The following is a 22,101-nucleotide window of genomic DNA, read 5'->3' as shown; positions in this document are numbered from 1 at the left end:
AAATAAAATGTTGGAAGATATTAAGCAGACAGTCTACCAATACTCTACTGAGAGTTAGTAGACACGTAGAATAGTGTTTTTGCTCAGTACACAAATTAAACAGATTGAGTGTGATACGGCAAACAAAACAAACAAAAGATCAGATTTTTCTAAAAGTAACTTTTATGGTTAATGTGTGAATGAATTGCTATAAATGTTATTCGATTTTTTTTATACTCAATTTCATAACATGATGATCAACTATCTTGACTTACAGTTAACGTGATGCATGTTTTATTTCCCTAATAACTACCGAGCCAAATTCGCTCATCCACTTTGAATATGATTAGATAGCACCTCCATGGTGGTGATCTTGTTTAAAAGGGCTGGCGATGTGATAAATGGTCCATAAAAATTGACCAGCTACTCGGCTGAGTGAATATAATCAGAAGTTACAGAAGCGTGTCTGATGGTGAGGCCAGTGAATCGTCTTGGTGGGCAGATGCGATCAAGTAAGGGGCTTCAAGGTCCAGTGTCAACAGTAGCAATACATTCTCATTCATAATGAAGAGGCCATTCTGCTTCCCAAATAAATAAACATTTATTATTCTCTCGGTCGCATGAGCATGACAGGAATTGTAAATTGATACAAATTAGTGGCATACACAATGGGTGCATTGGAGTTCACCTCTTATGACAAATGCATCAAGATGTGGTCTGTTCGGAACTACACTATGCTCATATTTGGAAATGGATATGTGCATATCTCAGGTCGGCATGTTTGAAATTTACAGATCCTCGCTGCAATATGCGAAATGCTTTTCACACGTTGCTTTGGCAGTCACTCACATGGATGAGACTACCTGTACTTCTTCTCTTCCTTTTGTAGAATGACATTCTCAGACAGTTGCATGATAATTGTTTTTGTGTGGTTAAAAAAAAACTATGGATAGTAGAAAGGAGAAAATGTTTAGATGCTTAGAGCTCAGTAAGCTGCCTACATAGGCATTTTTTTGCCTAATGTTGCCTTCTAAAATACTTATTTTTAGCACACTGTATACAGTACTTAGACAGCATTATATGTATTATTTGCAGAGAAGTCTCTCCTATAATGCATAGAGTTCTGCAGTGATGTATTTTTATAGGACAACCAAGTTAGCATCACCTTGTATTTTTGCTTATGCTTTTGGATTATTGAAAAAAAAAATTGTTTTGTTCTTATAATAGTTTCAAATGCACAGGAATTCTAAAGACTAAATACAATTTCAAGAAAATGCTGAAGTTAGGCTATAATCAAACCACCGCGTCATGTAACTGACGCTAAAGGGTGCCTAAAGCGTCGAATATTGAAGCATGGTCAAAATTGTCATTTTAGTGACGCCTTGGGATGAGAATGCGTTGTTTTTCAAGACACATAAAAGCTTAGAAAAATCACATGTGGGGTTTACTGATGTATTTTGTGTCCTTGAATTAAAAGTAAAAGGACCTTAAACCCATTCAAAAACCAATTGACATCTGGACGATGGAACCGGAAGTGCAAAAAATGATGCATTCCTGCAGCACAAATGTATTAGGTCATATGATGCTGTTTTCTGTGTGTGTTGTGTATTCTTATGCATCAAGCCTAGCAACATGCCAATGTCAAACTCTATTGGAATCAATTATGAGTCAAGTCTCCCGTGCACAGCTATGTAGAACGCTTAAAATGGGTAACCTGTGTGAGGTTTCATTTCTTTTTGGATGCTGCCTATACAGTAGGCTGTAGACAGCAAGACAGCTCACTTGGTTTTTGGAACAAAGCCTTAGATTAGCCTGAAAACATTAGGGTACAACTTCAAACCAAATAAAAAAACACCTAGGCACTTAAAAAAAAAAATTCCTAAAGAGTGTTTTCGCAGCAATGCAATAAGAGGAACTGTTTTTGGTTCCCAAAAACATTTGAGTGAGCAGTTCTTAAAGGATGCATTATTATTTTAGAGTGAAGAGCATTTAAATATTCTAAAGAAACTTGTTCCACTATAAAGAACCTTTTATGGAATGGAAAGATTCTATGATGGATGTTAAAGGTTCTTCATAGAACCATGCCAAAGAACCTTTATTTTTAAAGTGTAGCAGTAGAACGTACAGTTTTAGACCTTGCATTTTAACCTTAACATTCACCACACATCATGTCGACTGTAAAGGTCTCTGTCTCTCACCCATAGCAAACATTTTTCATATACAGGTCATTCTGAAAGCTTTCACTTGCTCTGTCTGATGCCTTCATAACAACATATTACAAATGATGTCCTCTTGTCACCCTCTATCCCATCAGTTCTGACATCAAAACGCATCAAAGTCTCTTAACCTTCCCAAGAGTAACATCAACCAATCGACCCTGTTTCGCTCGGTTCAGGGTAAAGACATGTTTAGGACGCTTCTATATCTTTTATGTGCAAATTCGTCCTTTTTTATCCTCAATGTGAAAGGACAAAAAAGTGTTTAAATGGACAGTTCACTCAAAATTGAGATAGTCTACTCAAACTCATGTCATATTTTAGCAGTGGAAAAGCAGTACGAGGGCAGAGGCAGTGAACGCTATGCTCTCGCTGTTGATTTTGTTGGCTTTAATCAGTTTTCAGGTTTTTGATCATGCACTTTTAATTATTTAATGACTGCGCTGGAAGACATCTTTTTACTGAGGCCTGCGTGCCTGTTCTCATTAAACAATCTCATCTTTATATATGTAAGACAAGCAGCAAATTCAAGATTGATGAGATATGTGTGAGACACGTCCTCAAGAGTACCGAAACAGAGCGAGCATCACAACATATGCAACTTTGAGTGAAATAAATGAAAGCTAATGCCCAGTAACCTAGAGACGAGTCAGACATCATGAAGTGTAGTAATGATCTATAGCTGCCCAAGGTTATCAATCCAGCATTTGTGTGTGTGAGTTTCAGATCTCTCCTGGATCTGAAAGCAGTGGCAAGAACAGCCATATTGTTTCAGGGAACAGATGCAAATCATGCGTTCATGCACCATTAAATGTTTTAATGAGCAGATCTCATCATCTCCCTCTTCTAATCTTTTCAAAAAAAGTAACTGACAGGACACAACTGAGAATGAATGCTGCGTCCCTATTCACATACTGTCCGTCCTAAACAGTATTTGAAATTAGAATTAGCGTGTCATAAATCGTAGTATGTTGAAATTAATATTCCAAAGATACCCGGATGGTCTACTATTTCCGGTTCGAATTTGAATCCATGCACACATCCATTTTGATTTATTTGTAGAATAATTTCTTTCAATTCACACTATTTAACTGGTTCGTTTTTTAATTTGTGGCGTAAAAGGGCAACTACAGACAGAGAAAGGGCAACATCATTTACAATCCCGAAAGCTTGATAACTTCAAGCTTTTTTTTGTGAAGCAGAACATCACAAATGCTTTAAAAATGCATCTGCTTTTGTGCTCTTGGAAATGGCACATACATATTCAACCTGACAATCTGTCAACCCCTCTGGATTTCAGCAATGCCCAGCCCAGAGCTGAAGCCAAATGTAATTAACCTTTATGAAGAAGCAGAGTCTGTTGAGCAGAATTCGGACAGACGCTAGAAAATTAAAGGTTAAATATGGCCCGGTTGATGAGAAAGAGCCTTGAGGCTTTTCCAACATTTTCAGTGTTTAACCAGTCAGAGGAACTTTTGATTGAAGCTTTGATGAATTTAATAAGTTAGAGTGTACAATTACACACTCCTTTGATTCCCAATAATGAAGTGAATGTTAATTGGTCCTCCTGTAGGTTTGTTTATGACAGGTTTGAGATTTTGGGAATTGATTCCATAGCCTTATTGGCTTGTGGAAACCGGATAGCCAGACTGAATTGTACTGCATAATGTTTGTGTATTTTGCAGTGTCCTTGGCATCATCTCTCTAATAGTATTACTTTTCACAGTTGGTCAGATTTAATAAGAAATAACATGGTTTAATGCAATCCCTGCTGTATAAACAGCTTATTTCAGCTTAAGCTGGTCAAGTTGGTTTTTAAACCATTGAGGTTTTTCTTTTTCTTTTCTTTTTTTTGACCAAAATGACAGAAACGAGCACCACCAACTGGTAATCAACACAATTTTAGCTGGACCAGTTGAAAACCATCAAGAACCACCTTAAAGGCACAATATGTAAGATATTTGGATTAAAATATACACAACCCACCCCCCCCCCCCCTGGAAAGAGGTTATATGTTTTGTTAACTTATGTACTTACATTATCCCAAACGTTTCCAACAATATTTAAAATCCAGAGAAATCTGCTATTTTAACCAGTGTAACGTGCCAATGCGTCGCATGTCAATGACATCATATCCACGCTACTTTTGTAGAAACCATGGAAACACCAAAGACACTTTAATATATTATGTGTTTTATTAGACAGCTGAGTAACTGTTCGGATAACTTTATTGACAGAAAACGTAATCATTATTATAGTCTTATTGTTTGAATCTCTAATTTTCTGGATTTACATGTTTGTACCATGCCTCAGAGACAACACTATTTTAGCTGGACCAGTTGAAAACCATATAGAACCACCTTAAAGGCACAATATGTAAGATATTTGGATTAAAAAATACACACAAAAAAAACCCCCACTGGAACAAGGTTATATGTTTTGTTAACTTATGTACTTACATTATCCCAAATGTTTCCAACAATGTTTAAAATCCAAAGAAATCTGTTATTTTAACCAGTGTAACGTGTCAATGCGTCGCCTGTCAATGACATCATATCCACGCTACTTCCGTAGAAACCATGGAAACACCAAAGACACTTTAATGAATTATGTGTTTTATTAGACAGCTGAGTAACTGTTCGGATAACTTTATTGACAGAAACGTAATCATTATTATAGTCTTATTGTTTGAATCTCTAATTTTCTTGATTTACCGCGAGTAACATGTTTGTACCATGCCTCAGAGACAACACTATTTTGTCAAGTGGCAACTCCCATGATCCCACTCTCACTCTCGCAGTCATCAAGCTACGCCTTTGTTATTGTTTTGAAAAACTTGCATACTGTGCCTTTAAGTTTGTTTTAGTTGGATTGAATGTATATGGCTGACCAGTCTGTTTTATCAGTAATTCTCTGTCTTTCTCTTTCTCTCAGTATGTCTCTGTGGTTCATGCATAATAAAGTCTACTTGCATGTTTTCTTTGTGGCATACAGGAACCCGTAGAAGCTGGGAGAGCTTTCTGGGACCCGTCCTTCCCTCTCAGATCACCGCATTAACATCACTCTCTGCTCCTGGAGTGACCCTACTCACTGGAAACTGGAAGGGGCAAAGACCGACAAGTGAGATTACACACATGATATATAATACAATCTTAAGTAGCATTCTCACAATTGCATTTCCATTGTGTATGCCAACCAGGGTTGCCAAGTCTGCGTAACAAATCTAGATCAATGGCCAATCAAAAATGACCATATCCCAAATATCAAAACCAAAGGTAACACTTCATTTTGATGGTCCCTTTTGAACATTCTGTTGACTATAAGTAACTTTGCAGCTACATGCCAACTAACTCTCATTAGAGTATTAGTAGACTGTCTGCTTAATATCGGCTAACTCTTTATTGTGATCCTCCTACAACAGACATTCTACTGACTATAAATAACTTTGCAACTACATGTCAACTTATTCAAACCCTAACCTAACAGTCTAGAAATACTTGTAACACTCTAATGAGAGTTAGTAGACGTTACTCATTGTCAACAGAATGTGTTGACCATCAAAATAAAGTGAAAGCAAACCAAAAATATGCCATTCATTTACAGTCACTGTTATGCAAATTGAAAACCACTATATTATAGTGATCATAAACAGCTCAAAGGCTCCCTACCAATGGCCTTCATTTACAAAACTCAACATCTAGCACAGTTTTATCATTGATAGAATATAAAATATTTAAATACAAGCATTTAAGTCAAATATAATTTATGCAATATTAAAATGAAAAAATTCAAATGAAGTTTTGTCTAACAGTGCTGAGAATTACGGGCCGAATCAAGTTTGTAATCCTTCTGTGCCGAATCAAGCTCAAGTGGAAATATAACTGGAACCGTACCTTACTGTTCTTAGAACCGTTAGTCCCAGCGGTGGGAAAAAGCCTGTTGTATTTTAAACAAGACAGATCTGACTCTGAACTCTGGATGTATCTTATTTGATACATCCAGCAATTGTCAACCATCAACTTCTTTCCTTCTACACTGTGAGTCTGTACAGTTCTGCTTTATGCGTTGCGTGTTTTAGACAACAGCATAAACAGCTTGTGATTCAACTAGTCGCCACACAGTTATTCGTCTATACTGTCTTCTGTCTACTAAGACCTCAGAGTGGAAGCTTGCCACGGAAGTGTCTGCGCTAACAGAAACAGATGAATGGTTTGTGTAGGCGTGGATGAGAGGTTTCTCGTCAATGCCTCCAGCGTAACGATGATGACTGATATAAATCAAACTGAATCTTTATTCAGCCTTTATTGCCAAGCAGTTGCTTGTTGAAATACAAAGAGTTGCTATGGGGCCAGAACCGTTTCATCCAAGTTTAATCTGAATTTAGTCAGTGCTAGATGTTTTGTAAGAAATCCATTACTATCTGCCCCCCTTATGGCACCTTTAACTGTATACACGCACTACGGCACGGTGCTCAAAAGTAAAAGAGTGGTTTTTGAAAGAAAAGCAAGGCTACATTAAATTGATCAAAAATATTAAGCAGCACAACTGTTTTCAACATTGATAATAATCAGATATGTTTCTTGAGCAGAATGAGTTCTGAATGATCATGTGACACTGAAGACTGGAGTTTTATTATATGCTGATATACCACTGAATTATTTGCATGCCTTTTACGTGACTTTAGAATCAAGACAACCTTTAGCAATCCGCTTTCACACCTCTGAGCAAGGATCTATTTCTCCCTGACGTTTCTTTGTTGTTTTAACTTAAGCTGCTTCAGTATGCAGCCCGCTTGAGTTGAATTTCATGCAGGACAAATGATCAAGCAGTGCATTTGATTTCCACTCCACCTTATGCTTGCCACATCTAATTTCATACTTTTCCATAGAGACAAAGTGCAAATTATTTTTGGGGCAGATTGAGTTTAAGTGTGTTCAAACTATCAAAAGTGACTGGCTTTGTATTGTATAATGGGTTCTACCATTACTGACAGTCTCAGTATGTCGTTTTTTTTATTGATTTGCCTGCCAGCTGTTATTTGGTTTTTGTAACAAGATTTACGCTTGTCAATTGCTCTTCAGAATGTTGCAATGTCTTTTGATAACTTTTTGATGTTGCTTGTAATGATGTTGCTTGTGATTTTTTTTTTTAATACATTATTGATTTTCTGAATGTTCTGTCAATTTCCATCCTGAGCAAACAGCATTTAATTGTTTGGACTCAATTACACTTTCTGTATACTGTACATACACCACCATTCAAAAGTTTGGTGTCAGTAAATTAGTCTTATATGCTTAGCAAGGCTGCATTTGATCAAAAATACAGTAAAAACAGTATAATAATTAAAAATATTATTGTAACACTGTAACACACACACGTATGCTTGTTTTACTACATTGGTGAGGCAATAACATAGACCTCCATTGATTTTATATGATTTTAATTATATTTAAGCCTAGCCCAACCCCTAATTCTAAACCTACCCATCAGAGAAACATGACAAAACACTAGATTTAAATATAAAAATGTTTTGGCTGATTTATAATATTTTTTTAGTCGGTTGTCATAATATTTCACTAAATAAGTGAGGACATTTGACCCTCACGAGTATAGCCAAATCTCACTAATAATCAATAATCTTTCATTTTCATAATTGAATGATTAATATTTAATTAGAAAAATACAAAACACAACCTTTTAACTGTGGTGGAATTGCATGAGGAATAGCAATCAAGCAGAGAAAAATCCTGCCATTCACACATATGAACATAGCTATAATTAAAAGCATATATTCATACAAATGAAGGCACCCCTTTTGATGATTGCTAATCTTAAAATAGAAGGGACAATGAAATAGCTCTCATATAAACTGATTTGCAGTGTTTCATAATGGGATTTCATTGATGAATTTGGATGCCACGCCATTTGATTAGTGGATGAAGTGAGTATTTGAGTGCTTACTTAGAATCTCTGACATCCATTTAGAGGGAATTGTCTTTTACTCTTTTTATTTGAACTATATTTACTGTTGATGGGGCGCAGATTGTTTGAAGAAGCAATGTGGATTGAAAATGGGCAACAGGGGGATATTGAGCATTTATCTCTGTCTTCAGATAAGATACTGGAATTAAAGAAGCCATCCTGCACAGACGCCTTAGTTCTCCGCCGCGGTCCAAACCCAGAGGCTAAAGCTGAGGTTTGTAATCTGTCTTTCTCTCATTAGCTATTTTATAAAATGATATTATAGGCAACATCCACGTGATTGCCATTGCCATTCAGTTCATTTGTTGCCAGACCTTGGTCCTCATGAAAATTGTTTTGGATTGTCTTAGAGGGAGAAAGAATATCGAACTGATTTGTGGAAAAGGTCACACTGCGGGCAGAATCAGATTTGGAGTCCAATTAAGATTGAGTTAATAATCGCTTTTGTTGAAGTGCGCCGTACCACAGTGTCCCCATAGGTGACGGCTTTTGAAATCTTCTCAGCCAGATTCATTAGTGAAATTCCCCCAGAACGGTAATTCATTTGACCGTAAAGAGTGTGCAAGACCGCCAGCCCGACAGTATGTGGAGAATCGGTAATCTGCAGCATTCGGTCATGCAGGGACTGGGTAATTGGTTGTTTTTCGAGTGTGTGTTCAAGGCTGAACACATCTAGAGCATTTATCAGGTTGATAATCAACACTATATTTTATTATTAGCCTTGTAACCCATGTTTGGGGTGAGATAATTGAGGTTCACTTCGCCTGCGTGATTACAGAAAAAAAAAAAAAAACCTGCTCTGTTCCAAAACGCTGCTGCAAATGAACTAAAATGAGAGACTTGATTTCATAAGTGACTGAAAATATACAGTGAAGTTACAAAAAAAATGATACTCTAATAAGCATAACAATACATAAATAATGGGTCAAATATATACACTCACCGGCCACTTTATTAGGTACCCCATGCTAGTAACGGGTTGGACCCCCTTTTGCCTTCAGAACTGCCTCAATTCTTCGTGGCATAGATTCAACAAGGTGCTGGAAGCATTCCTCAGGGAGTTTGGTCCATATTGACATGATGGCATCACACAGTTGCCGCAGATTTGTCGGCTGCACATCCATGATGCGAATCTCCCGTTCCACCACATCCCAAAGATGCTCTATTGGGTTGAGATCTGGTGACTGTGGAGGCCATTTTAGTACAGTGAACTCATTGTCATGTTCAAGAAACCAATTTGAAATGATTAGAGCTTTGTGACATGGTGGAAGTAGCCATCAGAGGATGGGTACATGGTGGCCATAAAGGGATGGACATGGTCAGAAACAATGCTCAGGTAGGCCGTGGCATTTAAACGATGCCCAATTGGCACTAAGGGGCCTAAAGTGTGCCAGGAAAACATCCCCCACACCATTACACCACCACCACCAGCCTGCACAGTGGTAACAAGGCATGATGGTTCCATGTTCTCATTCTGTTTACGCCAAATTCTGACTCTACCATCTGAATGTCTCAACAGAAATCGAGACTCATCAGACCAGGCAACATTTTTCCAGTCTTCAACTGTTCAATTTTGGTGAGCTCTTGCAAATTGTAGCCTCTTTTTCCTATTTGTAGTGGAGATGACTGGTACCCGGTGGGGTCTTCTGCTGTTGTAGCCCATCCGCCTCAAGGTTGTGCGTGTTGTGGCTTCACAAATGCTTTGCTGCATACCTCGGTTGTAACGAGTGGTTATTTCAGTCACTGTTGCCCTTCTATCAGCTCGAACCAGTCTGGCCATTCTCCTCTGACCTCTGGCATCAACAAGGCATTTCCGCCCACAGAACTGCCGCTCACTGGATGTTTTTTCTTTTTCGGACCATTCTCTGTAAACCCTAGAGATGGTTGTGCGTGAAAATCCCAGTAGATTAGCAGTTTCTGAAATACTCAGACCAGCCCTTCTGGCACCAACAATCATGCCACGTTCAAAGTCACTCAAATCAACTTTCTTCCCCATACTGATGCTCGGTTTGAACTGCAGGAGATTGTCTTGACCATGTCTACATGCCTAAATGCACTGAGTTGCCGCCATGTGATTGGCTGCTTAGAAATTAAGTGTTAACGAGCAGTTGGACAGGTGTACCTAATAAAGTGGCCGGTGAGTGTATATATTTTTTTTATTATTGGAACTATTTCACGGAAGCCCTGAACCGCAACGTTAAAAAAAAAAAATTCTAGCATTACGATATTAAAGTCGAAATATTTTGATATTAAAGTCGAAATATTTTGATATTAAAGTTGAAATATTTCAATATTAAAGACGAAATATTTTGATATTAAAGTTGAAATATTTCAATATTAAAGTAGAAATATTTTGATATTAAAGTCGAAATATATCGAGAATAAAGTCAAAATATTTTGAGAATGAAGTCGAAATATTTCGAGAATAAAGTCGTAATATTTTGAGAATAAAGTCAAAATTACATGAACATTTTTGTAAAGAAATTCGCTCGTGAATTCGAACTGCTTCTGATGGATCTAAATATAATAGTAGCTTTTTACTTTTATCTGGGCTTCTAACAAAAGGAAATTCTACAGGTGCTAATCTAACAACATGGCATTACCATTTGTTTTACCATCAGTTCGACTTCATGAGCGCCATTCTTTACACACACACACACACACACACACACACACACACACACACACACACACACACACACACACACACACACACACACACACACACACACACACACATACCTACTTAACCACAATGTGAGGACGTATGACTGGGAACCCTACCTTTAGGGACACCCCTTTCTGAAGGGTCTAGAGACAAAAGAAAGACATGACTGCACTTCTGGAGAAGCTGTCATCACACTTATCACTTGATTTTATTAATAAAAGTCTTCCTTAAAGACCTGACATTTTGCCTTCACTTTAGGGACAGTATTTTTTATGTCCATTTTGGGGACATTAAACACAAACTCTGATCAAGTCATACTTTGAGGACCATGGTGATACACAGACTCTGGTTAAGTCATACTTTGAGGACCATGGTGATACACAGATTCTGGTAAAGGTATAATATCAGGACTTTGTTGAGATGGTATATATTTAGTGAGTAAACAGTTTTTTATTTTTATTTTTATTTCGTCAAGATCACAGAAAATGGGTAGCCAACATTTTTGTCTGATTTGTAGCTTGAGATGAAGTGTCCTTCACTGCTCAGTTGGGGAATGACAATTAACATTCAGAAATATTATTCATTTGACTGTATTTGATTGATTGACTATCAGAGAGAACCAAAGATGGAACTGAAGACAATAGTGTCATTATTCAGCTCAATTCTATTTCAACTGTAAAACAGCTCTACAGAAGTCATTTAATAATTGCTGAAATTTTACAAGTTATGTGCCTGAAGTAGAGGTCAGCACAGGCTTTAAACTTAAGCCCAAACCCGGCCCGTACCCGAAATCATTTAACCTGACCCGAACATTACAGTTATATTTTAAGCCTGAGCCCGACCCAAACCCGAGGTCCGTTTCTCAGTAAATTGCTTTTTTTTTGTGCAATATGCTGTATTTTATGATTGCTTGCCACGATAATTAAAAAAATAAGCTACATGTACAAACACCGTTTCACCAAGGCACATCGGCCCCTCATCAGTCAGCACACAAGAAAAAAAAGAGAAAAAGCACAGAACTTACTAATTACGAAACTTTGATGAGGTTGAAAAGGTGAAACAGTCATAAATTCCCCTGGAACCCAAACATTAAACTTCATAAAGTTTGCGCAGTTGCACAACTATTTACACAAATATAGCCTATCCTTCTCAGTCCGAGTTATGAATGAAGGGAACAGCATCGCGAGCTGATGTTTCAGCGCATCCTCTGACTGCGTGTTGTGACTGAAATTGTGTGTGCGGGAGCACATGCACAAAAAAGTTTTGTAAAATGATATATGATAAAATAAAAATGATTCATATATCATTTTACAAAATTGTTTTGTTTGTTATTTCGATCACATCACAATCAGAGGAGGACGGCTGAAACTGCACACATCTACTTTCTCTCTCGCGTGATCGTATAATTACGATCACAACACAGCAAGCAGCCGAGCACACGGCACGCAAACTAATATATATATATATAGCCTAAATAGTTTTTCTAAGACCACGGCCTGCATCCCTCTAGTTAATTTAGCATCGACTGCAAAATAATCATTATCACAAAAACATCTTGAGTCTTTGGCTACTCACTGGTAGCCTGGTTCTACCAGACTCTCGTACATTTCATTTGTACAGAGAGTCTGGCCTCGCTCCATTGAGAAACGTTTACTTCCTTGTAGGCGGGTTCTCTGTTAAAGTTCAAAACTATTGGATCTGCCCAGCGTCACTCAGGATCTGCCATAGCCAATCGCTAACGTGTGGTCGTGACGTATGTCATGCGCCGTAACCGGCTGGAAACAACAAGTCCGAATTCCATATTCATAAATCTAAATATCTAAATGCTAAACCTCTCTTTCTTATATTTGTGAAAGAATTTTAAAAATACCTCTTTTCAATTAAGTTGTCTGAGAACAAAAAAAGCCTTAAAAACATTAACTGTTTGTAATTATTTTCCTTTTTCAGTGTCATGTAATTCTCTTAACTTGTTCATGTTTATTTTATATTATCCTCCTACTGTTTTATTTTTGTTTTGTTTTTATTATTATTTTTTGTTTGTTTTTGTATTATGTTTTCTGTTATTACTTGTGTATTGTTTTAAGCAATAAAAAAACAAGTCCGAATGATCAGAGGATTATGTTTAGAATAAGATGTCTGTCAACGAGAGCTGCATGTTTTGTTCATCGAATTTAAGAGTTCAAGGAACAATTCTAAATTCTAAATGTTTATTTGACACTAAGGACAGTGATGTATTCAGTCAACTGTCGAAGCTGGGTGTAATCATTAACAATACGCCGCTGCGGTCGTTTCGGATCTGCCGCAAATGCTGTACAGTGATCATCGTGCACGCCGAGCTGCCCAGCACCAACTCCTAACCTTTCTGCCTCCCTCACTTGGTCCTCCATTAGTGCAACAAGAGGAGACGACAACAACTATCGGCTTTGCATCCTATCGTTCGCCTTAGCTAACTCATTCACCACTAGCGGAGTGAGCTGGAAAATTAAACTTTTCCCGAACCCCTTGGGGAGGAGGGCCACAACATCATGGCCACCAACAACACTTAGCAAACATTGATCTTGCTCCGGCTTTAACTTCTGGATATTCGGCAGTTTTGCAACAACGGACCGAATAGATTTTCTCACGTCTTTCTCCGCTGCCATTACTGAACTCCAACTCAAACTGACGCGCTACATCAACGTCATCGTTCTCAGCCACTCCCTCTGTTCGCTGATTGGACCGGTAAAAAAATTATTTCTGGAAACCAAAGTCTACAGCACAATCCCAGACGTAGTACTGAAGGAAAATAAAATTGAGCGGAAGTGCGTAGGAGGGCGGAGCCAGGCTAACTCACTGGGGCTTTAACACATTAGTCATGTTCTTCTGTAAAGTGTAGTAATTGTCCAAAAAACAAACAAAAAAAACACACACTTCAATTAAATGACTCTTTGGGGACTTGATAGACACACACACACTCCGATTAAATGACTCTTTGGGGACTTGAGAGACACACACACTCCGATTAAATGACTCTTTGGGGACTTGAGAGACACACACACTCCGATTAAATGACTCTTTGGGGACTTGAGAGACACACACACTCCGATTAAATGATTCTTTGGGGACTTGAGAGACACACACACACTCCGATTAAATGACTCTTTGGGGACTTGAGAGACACACACACTCCGATTAAATGACTCTTTGGGGACTTGAGAGACACACACACACTCCGATTAAATGACTCTTTGGGGACTTGAGAGACACACACACTCCGATTAAATGACTCTTTGGGGACTTGAGAGACACACACACACACTCCGATTAAATGACTCTTTGGGGACTTGAGAGACACACACACACACTCTGATTAAATGATTCTTTGGGGACTTGAGAGACACACACACTCCGATTAAATGACTCTTTGGGGACTTGAGAGACACACACACACACACACACACTCCGATTAAATGACTCTTTGGGGACTTGAGAGACACACACACTCCGATTAAATGACTCTTTGGGGACTTGAGAGACACACACACTCCGATTAAATGACTCTTTCGGGACTTGAGAGACACACACTCCAAGTAAATGACTCTTTGGGGACTTGAGAGACACACACACTCCGATTAAATGACTCTTTGGGGACTCGAGTGACACACACTCCAATTAAATGACTCTTTAATATTAACAGTCTTGAACACATTGTGTTGAAAGTACACATTGCAGTTAATGACAGAAATTCAAAAACATAAAAAAAAAAAAAAAGAACAATGAAAAATCAATTAACTTGGAGGTGGGAATGATTCTCAGTGCACAACCATCCTCGATATTTCCTCCATCCACCCATCAAAATCTCTACCTCCTCCTTTACCTTCACTCCTCCCTCTTTACCTTCACTCCTCCCTCTTTTCAACCTCTTTACCTTCACTCCTCCCTCTTTTCCATCCTCTTTACCTTCACTCCTCCCCATTTTCTCCCTCTTTACCTTCACTCCTCCCTCTTTTCCATCCTCTTTACCTTCACTCCTCCCCCATTTTCTCCCTCTTTACCTTCACTCCTCCCTCTTTTCCATCCTCTTTACCTTCACTCCTCCCTCTTTTCTCCCTCTTTACCTTCACTCCTCCCTCTTTTCCATCCTCTTTACCTTCACTCCTCCCCCATTTTCTCCCTCTTTACCTTCACTCCTCCCTCTTTTCCATCCTCTTTACCTTCACTCCTCCCTCTTTTCTCCCTCTTTACCTTCACTCCTCCCTCTTTTCCATCCTCTTTACCTTCACTCCTCCCCCATTTTCTCCCTCTTTACCTTCAATCCTCCCTCTTTTCCATCCTCTTTACCTTTACTCCTCCCTCTTTTCAACCTGTTTACCTTCACTCCTCCCTCTTTTCAACCTGTTTACCTTCACTCCTCCCTCTTTTCCATCCTCTTTACCTTCACTCCTCCCCATTTTCTCCCTCTTTACCTTCACTCCTCCCTCTTTCATCCTTTACATTAGCTGTGTTGGACATGGGCTGTGGCTGGATGTAACCGATCGGTGAGAGTTGCCGTGTGGAGGCGGGAGGAGCTGAAAACTGAGACGTGAGTTTGACTCTTTCTGCTTCCCGTAGTGACGCTTGCGCTGTGTTTGCATACTTTACCACAGCTGAAGTGGAATAAATGCATTATTTGCCAAATACACCGATATTTCAGAGACATTTTGATTCAATACATGTACTGCTTAATACAGCGTCTGTTTGTACAAGAATATAGTTCAACATAAGCCTAAATCCCAATGAAGTGGGGTCTACATTGTATCAGTTTTATTTTGATAACCATGACAATATAACATCGCGACTACATGAAAAGAGCTTTCACTGTTATAAAAAACAGATTTGTGCGGTGGATTCGGCAAATCGTGGATCAGTTGTGTCGTCATCAGAGCTCGTGAGTCGCTCTGGAGAAAGTGCTCTGGCTGAGTCCTGCTCTCGAATCGCTCTCGCCGTACTCTGAGACCATACGTCACAGTCACGGGGCGTCGCTGTCTGAAGCCGTACACAAGCTCTAACCGTCATGCACTGCTCAAGTCAGCCGTCTGTGCAGCGCTGTCCAACAAGTTCAACAAGCATAAAGCTCTCCTCCCTCTTTACATCATCTTTATATTCTCCTCCCTCTTTACATCCCCTTTACATTCTCCTCCCTCTTTACATCTTTTACATTCTCTCCTCCCTCTTTACATCCCCTTTACATTCTCTCCTCCCTCTTCACATCCCCTTTACATTCTCTCCTCCCTCTTTACATCCCCTTTACATTCTCTCCTCCCTCTTCACATCCCCTTTACATTCTCTCCTCCCTCTTTACATTCTTTCCCCCCTCTTTACATTCTCTCCTCCCTCTTTACATCCTCTTTACATTCTCTCCTCCCTCTTTAAATTCTCTCCTCCCTCTTTACATCCTCTTTATATTATCTCCTCCCTCTTTACATTCTCTCCTCCCTCTTTACATTCTCTTCTCCCTCTTTACATTCTCTCCTCCCTCTTTACATTCTCTCCTCCCTCTTTACATTCTCTCCTCCCTCTTTACATTCTCTCCTCCCTCTTTACATTCTCTCCTCCCTCTTTACATTCATTCTCTCCTCCCTCTTTACATCCTCTTTACATTCTCTCCTCCCTCTTTACATTCTCTCCTCCCTCTTTACATCCTCTTTATATTCTCTCCTCCCTCTTTACATTCTCTTCTCCCTCTTTACATTCTCTCCTCCCTCTTTACATTCTCTCCTCCCTCTTTACATTCTCTCCTCCCTCTTTACATTCTCTCCTCCCTCTTTACATCCCCTTTACATTCTCATCCCTCTTTACATCCTCTTCTCCCTCTTTACATTCTCTCCTCCCTCTTTACATCCCCTTTACATTCTCTCCTCCCTCTTTACATCCTCTCCTCCCTCTTTACATTCTCTTTATATTCTCTCCTCCCTCTTTACATTCTCTCCTCCCTCTTTACATTCTCTTTATATTATCTCCTCCCTCTTTACATTCTCTCCTCCCTCTTTACATTCTCTTCTCCCTCTTTACATTCTCTCCTCCCTCTTTACATTCTCTCCTCCCTCTTTACATTCTCTCCTCCCTCTTTACATTCTCTCCTCCCTCTTTACATTCTCTCCTCCCTCTTTACATCCCCTTTACATTCTCATCCCCCTTTACATTCTCTCCTCCCTCTTTACATTCTCTCCTCCCTCTTTACATTCATTCTCTCCTCCCTCTTTACATCCTCTTTACATTATCTCCTCCCTCTTTACATTCTCTCCTCCCTCTTTACATTCTCTTCTCCCTCTTTACATTCTCTCCCCCCTCTTTACATTCTCTCCTCCCTCTTTACATTCTCTCCTCCCTCTTTACATTCTCTCCTCCCTCTTTACATTCTCTCCTCCCTCTTTACATCCCCTTTACATTCTCTCCTCCCTCTTTACATTCTCTTCTCCCTCTTTACATTCTCTCCTCCCTCTTTACATTCTCTCCTCCCTCTTTACATCCTCTTTACATTCTCTCCTCCCTCTTTACATCCTCTTTACATTCTCTCCTCCCTCTTTACGTTCCCTCCTCCCTCTTTACATTCTCTCCTCCCTCTTTACATCCTCTTTATATTATCTCCTCCCTCTTTACATTCTCTCCTCCCGCTTTACATTCTCTTCTCCCTCTTTACATTCTCTCCTCCCTCTTTACATTCTCTCCTCCCTCTTTACATTCTCTCCTCCCTCTTTACATCCCCTTTACATTCTCATCCCTCTTTACATCCTCTTCTCCCTCTTTACATTCTCTCCTCCCTCTTTACATCCCCTTTACATTCTCTCCTCCCTCTTTACATTCTCTTCTCCCTCTTTACATTCTCTCCTCCCTCTTCACATCCTCTCCTCCCTCTTTACATCCTCTTTACATTCTCTCCTCCCTCTTTACATCCTCTTTACATTCTCTCCTCCCTCTTTACATTCTCTCCTCCCTCTTTACATCCTTTACATTCTCTCCTCCCTCTTTACAATCTCTCCTCCCTCTTTACATTCTCTCCTCCCTCTTTACATCCCCTTTACATTCTCTCCTCCCTCTTTACATCCCCTTTACATTATCTCCTCCCTCTTTACATTCTCTCCTCCCTCTTTACATTCTCTTCTCCCTCTTTACATTCTCTCCTCCCTCTTTACATCCCCTTTACATTCTCTCCTCCCTCTTTACATCCTTTACATTCTCTCCTCCCTCTTTACATCCTTTACATTCTCTCCTCCCTCTTTACATCCTTTACATTCTCTCCTCCCTCTTTACATTCTCTCCTCCCTCTTTACATCCCCTTTACATTCTCTCCTCCCTCTTTACATTCTCTCCTCCCTCTTTACATCCCCTTTACATTCTCTCCTCCCTCTTTACATTCTCTTCTCTCCTCCCTCTTTACATTCTCTCCTCCCTCTTTACATCCCCTTTACATTCTCTCCTCCCTCTTTACATGCTCTTTACATTCTCTCCTCCCTCTTTACAGTCTCTCCTCCCTCTTTACATCCTTTACATTATCTCCTCCCTCTTTACATTCTCTCCTCCCTCTTTACATTCTCTCCTCCCTCTTTACATCCTTTACATTATCTCCTCCCTCTTTACATTCTCTCCTTCCTCTTTACATTCTCTCCTCCCTCTTTACATCCATTACATTCTCTCCTCCCTCTTTACATTCCCTTTACATTCTCTCCTCCCTCTTTACATCCTTTACATTATCTCCTCCCTCTTTACATTCCCTTTACATTCTCTCCTCCCTCTTTACATCCTTTACATTATCTCCTCCCTCTTTACATTCCCTTTACATTCTCTCCTCCCTCTTTACATCCTTTACATTATCTCCTCCCTCTTTACATTCCCTTTACATTCTCTCCTCCCTCTTTACATTCTCTCCTCCCTCTTTACACCCCCTTTACATTCTCTCCTCCCTCTTTACATCCCCTTTACATTCTCTCCTCCCTCTTTACATCCTCTTTACATTCTCTCCTCCCTCTTTACATCCTCTTTACATTCTCTCCTCCCTCTTTACATCCTCTTTACATTCTCTCCTCTTTACATTCACTCCTCCTCTTTACACCCCCTTTACATTCTCTCCTCCCTCTTTACATCCTCTTTACATTCTCTCCTCCCTCTTTACATCCTCTTTACATTCTCTCCTCCCTCTTTACATCCTCTTTACATTCTCTCTTTACATTCACTCCTCCTCTTTACATCCCCTTTACATTCTCTCCTCCCTCTTTACATTCTCTCCTCCCTCTTTACATCCTCTTTACATTCTCTCCTCTTTACATTCTCTCCTCCCTCTTTACACCCCCTTTACATTCTCTCCTCCCTCTTTACATCCCCTTTACATTCTCTCCTCCCTCTTTACATCCTCTTTACATTCTCTCCTCCCTCTTTACATCCTCTTTACATTCTCTCCTCCCTCTTTACATCCTCTTTACATTCTCTCCTCTTTACATTCACTCCTTCTCTTTACATCCCCTTTACTTTACAGATGTAAAGAGGGAGGAGAATGTAAAGGGGATGTAAAGAGGGAGGAGAATATAAAGATGATGTAAAGAGGGAGGAGAGCTTTATGCTTGTTGAACTTGTTGGACAGCGCTGCACAGACGGCTGACTTGAGCAGTGCATGACGGTTAGAGCTTGTGTACGGCTTCAGACAGCGACGCCCCGTGACTGTGACGTATGGTCTCAGAGTACGGCGAGAGCGATTCGAGAGCAGGACTCAGCCAGAGCACTTTCTCCAGAGCGACTCACGAGCTCTGATGACGACACAACTGATCCACGATTTGCCGAATCCACCGCACAAATCTGTTTTTTATAACAGTGAAAGCTCTTTTCATGTAGTCGCGATGTTATATTGTCATGGTTATCAAAATAAAACTGATACAATGTAGACCCCACTTCATTGGGATTTAGGCTTATGTTGAACTATATTCTTGTACAAACAGACGCTGTATTAAGCAGTACATGTATTGAATCAAAATGTCTCTGAAATATCGGTGTATTTGGCAAATAATGCATTTATTCCACTTCAGCTGTGGTAAAGTATGCAAACACAGCGCAAGCGTCACTACGGGAAGCAGAAAGTGTCAAACTCACGTCTCAGTTTTCAGCTCCTCCCGCCTCCACACGGCAACTCTCACCGATCGGTTACATCCAGCCACAGCCCATGTCCAACACAGCTAATCACTCTTCACTTTATCATCTTTACATTCTCTCCTCCCTCTATAACAGAAATATCAAAAAGTTTAACATGACATTCCATCCAACTTCATTGCAACTGAACAAAGAAAACTGAATAAATGAAATTAGACTATATTACTATCCTCTACTTCTTCATTAGCTTTCTTATACTCTAACTTTTCACTTTATATTCTGTTTCATTCCATCCTCAGAATATTTCTACACCTTTATCCTCATTTCTTTTAATTAAGCTCAATTTCTTACAAAAAGAGCATAATATGCAAAGTGTTGAAGTGTTGATGGCTCCCTACAAACCACCCTTTCTTTTAAGAGTCGTGATCCTGTTCCGCACATAATTTTTCACACCAGTCCATGTTCGCTGCTTCAAAGCTTCTGGCTCTGCGTGAATGCATCTTTCACAGTCTTGCTTACCAGGAACTTTGCATGTCTTGATGAACTTCATCATGTGTCTCTCTACTGCTTTTACCTCACTGTCCTCCCATTTCTTTTTTGGAGCGTGTGAAGAACCTATGAAATAGTTAAAAAGTAAATTCTCATTACAACTAAATCGGTGAGTAAAGACCAAATCAAGATTGTGTCCTCATGTGTTGATTATTTGAATTTGGCTGGATATTGCTGCTTGGAGCTAATTCATGTTTATTTGATTATTGTTGTTTGTGCAGTTTAGAGATTTTTCTTACATTGATCCACCTGTGAAACAGATTGATCAGATTGAACAGGTTGAACAGGTTGATCAGATTGAACAGGTTGAACAGGTCGATCAGTCTCTGCTGGTGCTGTTGTCTGAGATAGGTCACTGTAGTCCTCCTCATCACTTGACATGGAATCACCTTGGGCCTCAAGTTGCTCTAAATAATTAAATGACAATAAAATTAACACTATATTGCTTATACTTAGTATCTGTGACATGATGTGTTTTGCAAATAAGTACAGCACAGATACACACAGACTAAATATACTCATACCATTTGGGTCAATTTCAATGTCATCAAGTTTCTTTCCTTTGTAGTCAGACAGTGTTCCTTTCTCCATGGCCATTAGGACTTTACTCATTTTTGCCAGCTGCAGTGTTCCCTCTGGTAACCGGTAATACTGTCTGTGGATTCTGATATCGTGACCAAGGAAATCAGCCAGTTGGTCTGCTTCATTCTCATCAAGGTTAAGAATTTTAGACATGGTTGCTATGTGTTTCCTGAGCCTAGTTGATGACAGTGCTTCAGGGTTCTTTATGCCACATTCGCAAGCAGCTTTGTTGATGCACTCTCCACCTCTGTAGGCTGACATTGCTCCACATCTGGCAAACATAAAGGGATTCTCTGCTGGAACACCACAAAGCTCCCGCGTTTCAACGAGCAGCTCCATGGCAGAAACCATGGAAGGCTTGAGGAGCACAGGAACCTTTCTGCCTCGTTTACCCCGGATCTCAACTCTTGTGAAGTGCAGACACAGCTTCCTCTCAAACTCAGACAGACAGATGGCAATGTCTTTGTGTAGCTCAGAAGAATCCCTACTTTTAAAAGCTGACAAAAGCATCCGGGATACCTCACCTTCTCTCCTTCGGTTGAACAGGATGACCTGGGACAGTGTGACCTTGGCTAGAGCAGAGTAGCTGTCAGCAGAAGGGCAAGTTCTGAGCTTACTTAGGAGCCCATCGTGTTTCTTTTCAAGATGTGTGTGCAGGACTTTGACATCCTGAGTGAAAGGAATGATCTGTGGTGTGTTCCACTTGGCTTCTTTCAATGTAGTTATAGCACCAGCAGAAATGTACTCATTCCACCTTGCCTGGTGTATTTTCCTGAAGTCTCGGGCGCATTCAGCACGATCATGATCTCCATACATCATGGCATTGCTCTCAACAATGCTACAGACCTTGTTTAAAGAATGCCCAAGTTTGAGAGCTAAAGAAGGAATGCGGTAGGAGTTTTTCTCTTCATTGTAGCCACATAAAACTTTAACAGCTGCTATGACATGTTTGAAGTTTGCTGGTATGAAGAAGTCTACCATTGTTCTCAGTGGGGTAATCTTCCTTGCTTCAAGAAGAAGTCTGCCTACTTC

General features: G+C 39.8%; 1 protein-coding gene across 1 annotated transcript in view; it reads left to right on the top strand.

Moving 5' to 3' along the window:
- tcerg1l (transcription elongation regulator 1 like) overlaps positions 1-22,101 on the top strand; it is a 109,568-nt gene that overhangs the window by 59,826 nt on the left and 27,641 nt on the right. Inside the window, exons 6-7 of the mRNA XM_056258095.1 lie at positions 5,190-5,315; positions 8,309-8,391. Of these exons, the coding sequence (XP_056114070.1) occupies positions 5,190-5,315; positions 8,309-8,391 (209 nt within the window). The remainder of the gene's footprint in view (positions 1-5,189; positions 5,316-8,308; positions 8,392-22,101) is intronic.

Source organism: Rhinichthys klamathensis, unplaced genomic scaffold (assembly GCF_029890125.1).
Source record: "Rhinichthys klamathensis goyatoka isolate OS25496 unplaced genomic scaffold, OSU_Roscu_1.1 h1tg000148l_1, whole genome shotgun sequence".
NCBI classification, from domain to species: domain Eukaryota; kingdom Metazoa; phylum Chordata; class Actinopteri; order Cypriniformes; family Leuciscidae; genus Rhinichthys; species Rhinichthys klamathensis.
Note: the sequence above shows the minus strand (reverse complement) of the source record. Positions and strands in the feature narration are given on the sequence as shown.